Source organism: Elephantulus edwardii, unplaced genomic scaffold (genome assembly GCF_000299155.1).
Source record: "Elephantulus edwardii isolate Elephantulus edwardi_28Jun2011 unplaced genomic scaffold, EleEdw1.0 scaffold00243, whole genome shotgun sequence".
Lineage (NCBI taxonomy): Eukaryota > Metazoa > Chordata > Mammalia > Macroscelidea > Macroscelididae > Elephantulus > Elephantulus edwardii.
The window spans coordinates 2,952,173-2,964,578 of record NW_006399993.1 but is presented as its reverse complement, the minus strand read 5'-3'; the positions used below and the strand labels follow the sequence as shown (position 1 = coordinate 2,964,578).

General features: G+C 48.0%; 2 protein-coding genes across 2 annotated transcripts in view; one reads left to right on the top strand and one right to left on the bottom strand.

Moving 5' to 3' along the window:
• Positions 1 to 1,486: 1,486 nt before the first annotated feature.
• On the top strand, positions 1,487 to 4,716 carry UROD (uroporphyrinogen decarboxylase). The gene is made up of 10 exons (XM_006898996.1): positions 1,487 to 1,514; positions 2,139 to 2,251; positions 2,361 to 2,440; positions 2,517 to 2,579; positions 2,810 to 3,007; positions 3,132 to 3,293; positions 3,630 to 3,767; positions 3,933 to 4,033; positions 4,118 to 4,184; positions 4,488 to 4,716. The coding sequence occupies exons 1-10, from the start codon at positions 1,495 to 1,497 to the stop codon at positions 4,647 to 4,649; spliced, it is 1,104 nt and encodes a 367-aa protein (XP_006899058.1). The 5' UTR covers positions 1,487 to 1,494; the 3' UTR covers positions 4,650 to 4,716.
• A 1,685-nt stretch (positions 4,717 to 6,401) lies between these two features.
• The window catches only part of LOC102844716 (zinc finger SWIM domain-containing protein 5-like), a 294,761-nt gene continuing 288,756 nt past the window's right edge, over positions 6,402 to 12,406 (bottom strand). Inside the window, exons 12-14 of the mRNA XM_006898995.1 lie at positions 9,930 to 10,093; positions 9,183 to 9,264; positions 6,402 to 8,483 (exon numbers count right to left, since the gene is read on the bottom strand). Of these exons, the coding sequence (XP_006899057.1) occupies positions 7,621 to 8,483; positions 9,183 to 9,264; positions 9,930 to 10,093 (1,109 nt within the window). The 3' untranslated portion in view covers positions 6,402 to 7,620. The remainder of the gene's footprint in view (positions 8,484 to 9,182; positions 9,265 to 9,929; positions 10,094 to 12,406) is intronic.

Genomic DNA, 12,406 nt, shown 5'->3' with positions numbered 1-12,406 from the left:
CTGGATGGATGACGAAGAGATTGAGATTGTTCACAGCTTCAGTTTGCTCGGCTCCACAGTCAACACTCTTGGCACCAGCAGTCAGGAAATCTTACCTCTAGGCACGTATTATTTGACAGTTTTCTTATAATTGAAGTTATCGAAAAAGAAATATTTTTTTTTGCAGTTCTTTTCCTCCTCTCCTTGCACATAAATCTGCATGAATTGGGCCCTGCTGCCATTTCCAGACTCTCCTCTAACTCTTCTGGAGCTCTGGTAGCCCTAGTGGCAAGAAACTGTGCTGCAATCCCCAAAGCACATGCAGTTCAAGTCCATCAGCTGATCCACGGGAGGATAGGCAATCTCCTCCCTGTGATTAATTGAACCTGCCAGAGGGTCAGCTATGAGTTGGTTCCAACGGTACACAGCAACTGCCACCACCACCTCTAACTCCTACTAGATTGATCTCCTAGTCATTACTGCTACTTGGAGGCTGCTCTTCCACTCTTCCCCCAATTAAGATAGCTGTTTCCAGCTTTTCCCTCTTAAAACATTTACCATTGTGATTTCTAGTTTCCCCTCAGTCTAGTTCTAGGATGGCAGTCAATTGTTCACCATTGCACCTAATATACTGCCTGGTTCTTAGAGAATAACAATTCAACAACTCGTTGCCTTTGGTTAGAACCAACTCATAGCTGACCCTCCAGTGGATTTTCAGAAGCAGTTAATCACAGAAAAGTAAATTGTCCATCTTTCTACAGTGGAACAGATAGTGGATTTGAACCACCTTTGAGTTTATATTGCAACTTTCTAAACACTAGATAACCTGAGCTCACTTTCTTGGGGAAATATATGCAGTAATTTCAGACTTCTGTACTTCTCCATTTTTGTAATGACCTTTTTGCTTTTTTCATGGATGATATCCTTGATATGATCCCACACTCATCTTGGATCATTGGTGTTCAATACCTCAAACTTAAGAAGTTCTTGAAATTCAGTGGATTTAACTCAAGGCCATATCTTGGTTCAAATACTGATTCAAGTTTATATCTTGTGTGTCAGGACGTGTGAGGATAGCACAGGATTGAACAGGGTTCAGATCTTTAGTTCATAGAATCTTTGAGTCATACATCATAGCATCTAACAAAAACAACTCCATTTTTTATTGTCATAGAAAATAAGAGTGAGAATGAGCTTTTCTTCCTAGTTTTTGGGATTCTCAGACTATTCTAGGAGAATACATTATTCTCAACCTCCAAAAATGTGGTTACTGTTAATTCTTCCTATTGGGCGTTTGTTGCTGCGTCGCTACTGCGGGCTTTATGGTGAAGAATGGTAGGGGTCCTACCGGCATCAACACGGGCAGCCCCAGAGCTGTCACTGGAGTCTGATCATGTGACGGTCAAACATGGCGATGATCTTAGCTCACTCCAGGAAGGGGCGGAGCCTGAGCTAGGGGCCGGTTTATACTCCAGTTAACGTGAGGACCGTGTTGACTTTCACAGACCGCTTACCATGGAGTCGAAGGAGTTGAGGTGAGTTCCTTGTAACACCGGTAAAGTCCAGCCGGACTTGACCCGAGAATGCTAACTTAGGAACCTATCCTTTCATACCGCCTTCTCCGTGGAGATCTCCCAACTCAAACCCCAGTCGCTCGGACCTTCATTTCAGGAACCACTTTGCTGACCTGCAATTCCCTAGGTTTTCATTTAGGAGATGCACCTTAAATTAGGTGTATTAGGAGAATTCTCTAACCCACAGCAATGATCGTAGCTTTCGGTATTTTCAGCTGTGTAAGTTCCACCTTGACTGTAACAAGCTGAGGGACTTAACAGTCCCAGAGCCAGCCGCCCACTGGGTCTTCTCCGAAGATCCCCCAACTATTTGGGCATATATCCTACCTTCATTTTTCCAGTTGCTTTAAGGTTGGGGGAACTGAGACTGTATATAGAGAAGAGGCCCCAGCACAGAGCCTTCTGCGCACCATCTGATAGACAGAGGCGCCAGAATGGGCGGGGAGCAGCGGGCTCGGTAGTTGGCCTGCAGGAGGCTGATAGTGTTTCCCTCGGGCTGAATTCTCCACCTAAGAATCAGGGCCTTCTACTGCCCTCCCCGTCCCCTCGCCTAACGCAACCCCCCTCCCTTCACCTGTACTCCAGAACCCAGAGTTTTCCGGAATTGAAGAATGACACGTTCCTGCGAGCAGCTTGGGGGGAAGACACAGACTACACTCCAGTTTGGTGCATGCGTCAAGCTGGCCGCTACTTACCAGGTCAGTGTCGAGGTGTAAAGTGAACAACTGCAAGGTGAAACGTTTTTGAGGCGTGAAGGGCTCTGAAACGCTTTAAGACCGAATTCAGACTTCTCTCTCCTGCCTGCAGAGTTTAGGGAAACCCGAGCTGCCCAAGACTTTTTCAGCACCTGCCGATCTCCTGAGACCTGCTGTGAACTGACTCTGCAGGTGAGGGGTCCACACAGGAGGGAAGGATTGATTCCATCAGCTTACCACCTAGTAACTGGTTTCCTATTCCCTACAGCCACTGCGACGGTTCCCTCTGGATGCTGCCATCATCTTCTCCGACATCCTTGTTGTACCCCAGGTACCAGCGTAAACCTGATTTGGGAATGGATAAAAAAGGAGGGAAAGACCCTTTGGAAATCCTTCTAGCAGTCTACTCAGGGGTCAAGATGAATATATGTCCTCATGAGACAGAAGGGAAAACTGAAGCTGGAAGATAAGGAGTTTGGCCTGATTTCTAACTGGGTAGGCTGGACAGAACCTTCCTCTTGGAATCCCAGCGTGAGAACTCAGTGTTTTCTACTCCTCCAGGCACTGGGCATGGAAGTGACCATGGTGCCTGGCAAAGGACCCACCTTCCCATCACCACTAAGGGAAGAACGGGACCTGGAACACCTACGAGATCCTGCAGTGGCGGCCTCTGACCTGGACTATGTGTTTCAAGCCATCACCCTTACCCGGCAGCGGCTGGATGGACGTGTGCCACTGATTGGTTTTGCTGGGGCCCCGGTAATGTGGGATAGGGCAGGGGTTCAGACAGAGAGGAATCACTTTTGGCAAGACTGTTGGCAGAAGGAGGGGAATGTCAATGTGGCTTCTGTACCTGTGACATCCTCTTGGCATACTTCTGCAGTGGACCCTGATGACGTACATGATTGAAGGTGGCCCCTCCAGCACCATGGCTCAGGCCAAGCGCTGGCTCTACCAGAGACCTCAGGCCAGTCACCAGCTACTTCACATCCTCACTGATATTCTGGTACCATATCTAGTGGGACAAGTGGCTGCTGGTGCTCAGGTCAGTGCTCAGGGAGAGATGAGTAGACTGGGGTTTAAGGCAGTCAGGACAGAGAGGGCAGGGGTCTTAATGCCAGATAGGAGGGGGTCTTGACTTCCAGTGATATAGCTGAAACAGCCAAGCCCACCTTGACACTGGCAAAGGAACTTGATATTCTGAATGTTTGGAGATCAATCAGTGCAGGAGTTGGCAGGAGGAGGCAAAACGTTTTTACTACAACTGGGCTTATAGGCTCAGGTAGGATCAGATGTTGAGGTTGCATGGTGAAAACTGAAGCCCATTGTGTGTGTGAATTCAGGGTTTTATGTATTTTCCCTTGCCACTCTTTAATTGCAGGCATTGCAGCTCTTTGAGTCCCACGCAGGGCATCTTGGTCCACAGCTCTTCACCAAGTTTGCACTACCCTATATCCGTGATATAGCCAAGCGGGTGAAGGTGGGACTGCAGGAGGCAGGCCTGGCACCTGTGCCCATGGTGAGAATGGGGATGGTGAACCCTTGGGCCTGGTGGAAGTTTCTGGGTAAATCTTGCATGCAGTGAAGTGACCACTGGGGTGGGGGGGCAGCAAACGTGCAGCTGAGAAAAATTAGTAGGCCTGGCAAGGCCCTTGAGCCTCAGAGATCTGCCCTTTTCCTACAGATCATCTTTGCTAAGGATGGCCATTTTGCCTTGGAGGAGCTGGCCCAGGCTGGCTATGAGGTGGTTGGGCTTGACTGGACTCTGGCCCCAGAGAAAGCCCGGTAAGTGGTCTTGGGGGCTGAAGTGGAAAGGGGGAAGCAGCTGTACATGCAGTCTTCCGAACCTGCCACTGGCTCTGCTTTCAGGGAGCGCGTGGGGAAGACTGTGACCCTGCAGGGCAACCTGGATCCCTGTGCTCTGTACGCATCTGAGGTAATAACCTGGGTTCCCGTGTCTCAGTCCATCCATAGAGACATGCATATAAAAAAACTGTATTTTTATTATTATCTGTTTGCCCCTTTTCCCTCTTCTCCACACAGTGTAAGCTTTATAAGGGCAGGGGTTTTCCTCTTTGTTTTTCTTACTGCCTGGCCCATTCTAGCTATCTAACATATTTTATTGAGCCAATGACAGTGGATAACAGAGCAGAAGCATGCTTGTGTATGTGTCACTGTAACATAGAGAGGACAGGGGCATGCTGGCCCTGCTGCAGCCAGTGCTCTGTTAATCCCCCAGGAGGAGATCAGGCGGCTGGTGCAGCAGATGCTGGATGACTTTGGGCCACAGCGCTACATCGCCAACCTGGGCCATGGACTTTACCCTGACATGGACCCAGAACACGTGGGGGTCTTTGTGGATGCTGTGCATAGACATTCACGTCTACTTCGACAGAACTGAGCCAGTGGATTGTACCCCAAGTGTCACCAAACATAGACGACTGTTTCTAGAATAAAAGCCTCACAGTCGGAATCTAGTATGTGGTTTTGTTTGGGAAAGACCAAGGCTGTTATCTTCATTTCTTTTCATCCTCTGCACTTTTCTTGGGACTTTTCCCTTATGTCATGGGGCTCAAGTGCCAGTGGATATGTGCTATTGGAGTTAATGCTAAGATACTCACTGCTGCCTTAGTTGGTCTTAGATATCCAACCCCAGCGTGGCATGGTGCTGTGGCACTCCCTAACAACTAGGGCATTTGCAGAAGAAAGGAAGGGTTGGTACCCACCCCCACCCCTCAACATACAAGGGGCCACACGGACTGTTTGGGAAGAGAAGGGAGTATAGATTAAAGGAGGGCATAGAACAAGCTAACCTACAGAAAGGACTAGAGAGGAGTATGGAATCTGAGTGTGCTGGGAAGTGTTGAGGGGCCTTCTGCATTGACATAAAAGATGGAAAAAGCAGAAAAAGTGGGAGCTAGAGGCTGGGTTGGTTAGAGACCATAGATTAGGCCATTACCAAGGTAAGAAAGCCTCCGGAGCCAGAAGCCCCGCTGGTCTCAGAGCTGTACTGCATTCTCTCCAGAAAGACCCTGAAAATTTTCTCAGCCTCTTAGTGTGTCTTCTTACCTGTTTCCTGAGACAAGGCCTGGAGGTCTCTGTAAGAACCGGAAAAAAGTCTGGTGTGGAAGAAAATCCCTCCTCTCTCATCCACATCTCCTCAGGAACCCACTGTGTTATAGGCCCAACCAGCAATATGTCCCAGCCAGGCAACATGGCAAGGAGAGAGGGCTCCATTTATTAAGAGAATGTAATTTCTGCTTTTAGAAAAATGATCTTTTCTGTGATCCATGATTTATTCATAGGAAAGCACTGTGAGTTCATACATTTTTTTAAAGGGAAGGGGCAATCATGATACAGAAATGGGAGCAGCCTTTTAACCCCATCACCAGCCCCTTGGGCTGAGAGGTTGGTTGTACAGGCCCATGGCTGGACAGTAAGACTTCAGTAACCACAAACAGTAAATATAACTTATAGGTCAGTTTGAAGCAAAGAAAGATGACACAAAGCGTTTGTCAAGGAAAGGAAAACAAAGCAGACAGGGAAGTCCTTACTTAGTTCACATTCTAGCTACCACTCCTTCCCTACAACATCTGCCCCTACTCAGAAACTAAGACATGAAACAGTAAACACAAGACACTGGCATCCAAAAGACCCTTCTGAATGTCCCTTGCTACCTTCTTTAAAATTTCTACACTGAGAATAGGGGACAAGCAGGTAGCAGGAAAGTGACAGACTGTGGAAGGTCAGCTAGAGCTAAGAAAGGGCCAGTACAGATGGTCTACAAACTAGGAAGGGAAAAGTCAGACGCACTGTAGCCCCAGTCTCCAAACCAGTGACCAGGGAGACAGTGAAAAAGCAGGCAGAGGAAGCTTGAGGTAGAAAGGCAGGGGAAGAAAAGCAAGCAGGGAGTGGCAGAAGAACTGTGGAGCTCAAGCAGCCAATTTTAGGGCAGAGAGATAGACTGGTGCTTGGAAGTTTACGTGGTGAAAGAGAATGGTGAACAGAGGAGATACAGAGGTGGAACATGTGTAGCTGGTGAGACAGGAATGAGGAAGAGAGATCTGGCAAAGAGAAGGGACACATTCATGCAGATCTCAGACATATCTACATGTAGACATACAGGTACACACACACACAACTGCAGACATACAGACAGACATCTACATGTAGAGATATACACACAGAATAACAAAGAGCCATGAATAGCAAAAACCCAGGCATAAACATGTTTATACATATGCACTTATGTGTGCAGATATGTACACACTAATACTTATATAAGCATGAAAACACTTAACACACAGATTCACGCATGCATGCAAATGTGTACCTCCTCACACAGCCTGGCACACATGCATTCACACATGTGTACAAACACATGAAGAACTTGTGCCAGTTCGCATGTGTATGTGCACATACAAACATGCACAGATATACACGCATGGATGCATGTATTTAGCTACACAGACACACACATAATTAGAGATGAAACAGCAAGTTATTCTTAAAGATGACCAGTGCAGATGTGTATCGTGAGCTCAGTGGCTCTCCAGACCCCAGACCCCTGTTTTCTCTCTGCACTTGCTCCCAGGAGCTCGACAGGCTCTTGAAAGGCTACGTCAGGCAGGAGCAGGAGCAGGTGCTTCAGTGTCCTCAGCATCATGAGGCAAGAGTCAAAGTCCTGGCCTCTGCTCCTCACCCTCATCGGAGCTACACATGCCCTGTCTGCAGGCTAATGTTTCTGCATAGACAAGACTTGGGAATTATTCCAACTGGCCATTTTTCTCCCTGCCACACCACCCTCTTCCACTGCCAACAGCATAACACTCTACAAGGGAAACCTGAGAAATGGTTGTGAGTCTCCTCAGAAAACAAAAGATTTCCTTTCAACCATCCTATCCTCCCACCCAAACTACTTCAAGTGCCCATCAAATTAGAACCAGAATTATAAATAGTTACAACTTTACAATGTCATTGGCAACACATATACTTTAGTATTTACAGTACCATAAATGCTTCTGTTTCTCTGGTTAAGCAATCCCTGAGACGGAACAGTGTTCTGTGTTTGCCAGGGGAGGGGGCTAATGCCCAAGAGATGCAGGCTATAGGGATGCGAGGTGGCATGTTGTGGGGTTCTGATCAATCTGCAGGGCTCAGCTCCTCCAGGAATGGTGGGCTGTCGTGAGAATTATGCCAAGGCAGGCGTAAGGGCCAGAGTTAGACTCTCCCCATCCTGAGCCCCGTGGTCCTTTGGTTTCAGCCACAGGCTCTCAGAGTCCTCTCGGTGGAGACAAATGTTTCAATGTCCCTGGCCTGACCTGATAGAACCTGGGAGCCCAGCCTGCCCTGATGGTGAGCTGTCTGCTTTCTCAGCCAAAGCGCTCCCGCACCAGCAGCATCAGCTTCTTCTTGCCTTTGTAGATCTGTTTGAGGTTGTCGATGAACTGGGCAAACTGCAGGTGGCCATCCTGGGGCAGGAGGAAGGTCTCCCGCGCCTTGCTCAGAAACTCAATGAACTCTCCGTAGTGGCGGGGGCTGATGTGTGTCAGGCGCGAGTGTGTGGTGTTGATGTAGGCGTTGATGGTGGCATCCAGCAGCTGGCGCAGTGGGGCTTTGTCCGTGGACATGAGCTTTCCAGAGCTGCGGCGTCCTGGGATGCCCGCCAGGCCGGGCGCGGTCACCGTGCAGCGCCGCAGGATGTCTGAAAGCACCGTGGCGCAGTGCACGCTCTTCACCACCAACGGGATGAGAGCCGCCAGCTCGTTCTTGCCCAGAGAGTGGCTTAGAGCGCACGCCCAGAGCACATCGTTGATGGCTGGGTGGGTGTCCTGGTTATAGGCCAAGTTGAGATGGCTCATGGCCAGGGAGGCCAGCTTGAAGGCACGTAGCGGGTAGCCACGGAGCTCCATGTAGCGAGCGATAGTGAACAGCTGCGAATGGGTCATCCCACCAGCAGCAGCATCAATGGCAATCTGGTAGGCGGCCTCGAAGGCGATGTGGTCTTTCTCACAGAGCGTGAGGGCCGATAGGGCACAGCTTTGTGGATCCTTCATAGCGCACTGCAGGGCCAGGGTGCGGGCACAGCTCGCCAGCTCCTCCCGCTGCGGGTAGTCGAGGCTGAGGCGCAGGATGGTGGTGTGGGACACAGCCGTGGCAGCCACAATGCTAGTGGCCTCCGTGGGCGTGAAGAGCGTGTACCAGCTCTGCAAGATGCTCACCAGGGCCCGCACACCTGCCAGGGAGAGCCCGAACTCAGCCGTGGCCATCCGGGAGGAACCAGGTCTGCCCAGGTTACCACTCAGGGTCAGAACCTGGCCTGCAGAGAGGAGCTCTCCCTCCTCAGCAGCCTTGAGGTGGACTGAGACAAATAGGGGGAAGGGGAACATCCTGGATGGCTAGACCCAGCCTCGTCCCAGCCCTTTCCCAGGTCAGAAGGTTGGAAGTCTTTGCAGGCACTCTTAGCCCCTCACAAGGAAGGAGTAGCAGAGCCTGTGTGCCTGCCCTCTGGCAGGTGTCCCAGGTCTACCTGGGGCTTCTACCTGAAGTAGGGCAGGGTCTTGTGCTCAGACTTTGGGCTCTAGGGACCTCGGCCTCCAAGTTGTTTGGGGTTTCTCAGAAGCATGAGCAGGGGCTGGGACCAAACCACTTCTCAAGAGAGCACTTGAGCACTGGGGGGTTGCGGTGGGGGCTGAGAACTCATTCTCTCAGACATGTCTCTGACCAGAGTGCTGCTGGAATCAGGGTGTGGTCCAAGCAAGCCGTGAGGGCAGACCTGGGGTGGCTGACAGAGGCTGTGTCCTTCTAGCAGCCCCATCCTTTCCCAGGCCGTCAGTAATAGGTATCTAAGGGCTCTAAGAACTCACTGTCCTATTTCAAGAGTAGGGTCAAGACACTCCTTAGCCCTGTGGTTAGAGGGAGGTGGGAGACTCACCCACTTCTGTAGCACACGTCACCAACCACCGCACCATCTCTCGGCGCCGCCAGTTAAGGGTTGATAAGGTCATCCGCATCACCTGGGAGCAAAAGAAACCTTTCCAGTGGGCTGAGTCTTACTGGTGGCATCTCCCCATTGCTCCTTTTCATTCTTATTCAAGAAATCCTTGGTTATTTAAGTAGCTGATTCTCCCCTGGTAAGTACAGACAAGTCTGTTTAAACCCTGCTCACCCCCTCCCACCATCAGATTGGAGGGTTGCCTGGTGATGGATAGAGAATTAAGACCTTATTACTTTGTTTGACATGGAGGGGTTAAGGGGAGCAGGGTAAGGATGGGTACAACATGGAGCCTGAAGAGACACTGCTTCTGGTTGTTTGTTTGTTTGTTTTGTGTGTGTGTGTGTGTGTGTGTGTGTACCGTCAAATCTGATCTGACTGGTACAGGAGAAGACTGCCCCTCCTTCTCCAGCAGAGCATCTGGTGAATTTGAACTGTTAGCCTCGGGGATTGCAGTGCAGCTTCTTGCCACTAGGCCAACAGAGCTCCCTTGCTTCTGATCTTAGGGTCAAAATGGAGCCCAATGGATGGAGCCTTTACCTAAGGACCCAGCCTAGAGTTTGTGTCCTACAATAGAAACCACAAGGCATGTCTGTGCTCAGTCCACTTAAGATCTCAGATCTCATCTTTTGTCAAATGTCATTTGGTGAGAGGGCTAACCAGGGCTGGCCAACTCCTTCCCCATACCTGTAACCCTAGCTCCAGGGCCACATTGAGTAATGTGCTGTCAGTACTGCTGTCCGTGGGAGTAGCAATCTTGAACGCATCTTGGGCCAGCTTGAAGATGAGGGAGGACGAATGGATGTGCTTCTGTATTGCTTCCAGGATTGTTCGGAGCCTCAGAGTGTCCCCTGTGGATGCAGAGGAAAGGAGCAGGGGTGCGACTTGGATTGAAAGATTTCTTAAACAGTCAGTCAGCTGATCATGATAGGCACTGAGTGAACATAATTCTCTGAATGGCCCTATCCCTTGTGAGCAGTCAAGTCTGTACCAACTGGAGGGAGGAGCCTTCTGTTCCCAGGCACCCACATGAATTAGCTTCTCCCCACATGTTGATATGCCTCTAACCTTGCTTCTATACCTGGAGGGTTCTTAGGTCTCCCAAGTAATTTTCTTAAAGATGTGAAAGCTATCTACAACCAGGAGAAGATAAAATAGATGAATGGGACCTTCTAAGAATCAAATCCCTATGCGTATCCAAAAAACTTCTCCAACAGGGTAAAAAGGAAAGCCACAGACTGGGAAAAAGTGTTTGATAATGACATGTCAGATGAGGGACTTATATCTAGAATTTATAAAATACTTGAGCACCACAACAAGATAAAGGTAAATAACCTAATAGAAAATTGGGCACAGGATATGAACAGACACTTCACCAAAGAAGACATTCAGATGGCCAAGAACATGAAGAAGTCCCTAGCACAAAATCCCTAGCTCCAAGAGAGATGCAAATCAAAACAACTATGAGATTCACCTAACTCCAGTAAGAATAGCAAAATTTAACCGAACAGCAAGCAACAAATGCTGGCAAAGTTGTGGAGAAACTGGAATCCTTATTCACTGTTGGTGGAAGTGTAAAATGGTGTAACCACTGTGGAAAGTGGTGTGGCACTTTCTCAAAAAGTTGCAAATAAGCGAGCTCTGGTGGCCTAGTGGCAAGAAGCTGCACTGCAATCCTAGAGGTGAGTGGTTCAAATCCACCAGATGCTTTGTTGGAGAAGGAGGAACAATCTCATCCAGTACCAGTCAAATCTGATTTGATGGTACACACACAAAAAAGAAAAGAGCATAGTCAATTTTAGCTTATATTAAAAATAATTATAGACTATAAAAATTAAAAAAAAGTTGCAAATAGAGATACCATTTGACCCAGAAATTTCACTACTGGGAATATACCCCAAAGAGACCATAACCGGCATCTAAGCAGATAGATGCACACCCATGTTTATTGCGGCTTTGTTGACAATAGCAACGAGTTGGAAACAACCCAAGTGCCCATCAACAAATGAATGGATAGAGAATCTGTGGTATATTCACACAATGGAATCCTACGCTGCATGGGAAAACAAGGAACTCATGCAATATTATTCAAAATGGGTGACCCTGGAGGACATTATGCTGAGTGAAATATCTCAGTCACAAAAGGACAAATACTTCAAGGTGCCACTGTTGTAGAATGGGACTGACATCAAGGTTGGCGTAAGACTGAGAAAACCTGGATAAATTATGTATACTGCATTGAAACAGATGAAGGAGAGAACAATTTAAAAGTGATATATGATAGGGTACGATGGTTCTCACAAGAGTCCAGAATTAAGGTTGCATAGAGGAGTGTACTCGGGGTGATAGGGGGGTTGTGGGGGGATTTAGCAATGAAAGAATTTTACTTTTCAAAGAGAGGAGCAAACTGGTGGGGAGGGGTGGGCAGGGAGAAAAGTGCAACAATGAATGAATGGAAATCCCAAATCTCTGTAAATGTTCATTAAAATTAATATAATTAAATTAAAGATGTGAAAGCTACTTGTACAAGAAATAGGAAGTCATATTACTGTTAAAAAAGAATGTCACTTGGTGGGGGAGTGGTGGGCAGGGAGAAAAGTGCAACAGTGAGTGAATGGAAATCCAAAGTCTCTGTAAATTTGCATTAAAATTAATAAAAAAATGATAAAAAATGAATGTCAGTCCCACTGTGTGCCTCCTACCACAGGTCTCCCCATAGAGCTCTGGTGGCCCAGTGGGTAAGGAGTTGTGCTGCTAACACAGAGGAATGGAGGTTTGAATCTACCAACTGTTCCTCAGGAGAAAGATGAACAATTTCCTCCAGTGCAATAGATAGGTTCTGAAAACTAACTGGAGGATTAGCTATAAATTGGTTCTAACTTGATGGCACACAACCACCACCACACAGCTCGCTTTAGAGCAAAAAGGAGCCGGACCAGTTCTTATTCAATACGCAAGGATTCTATACAAAGTACTATCTAAGTCAGAGAAGACTACGCAGCAAATTTTGTATGTACTATACAAAATGAAGTTTGCTGTATGAAGACAGCACAGTGCATGACCAACTGTGATATCTTCTTCTTTTTAATTTTTTTATTTTAATAATTTTAATGAACATTTACAGAGATTTTGGATTTCCATTCATTCATTGTTGCACTTTTTTC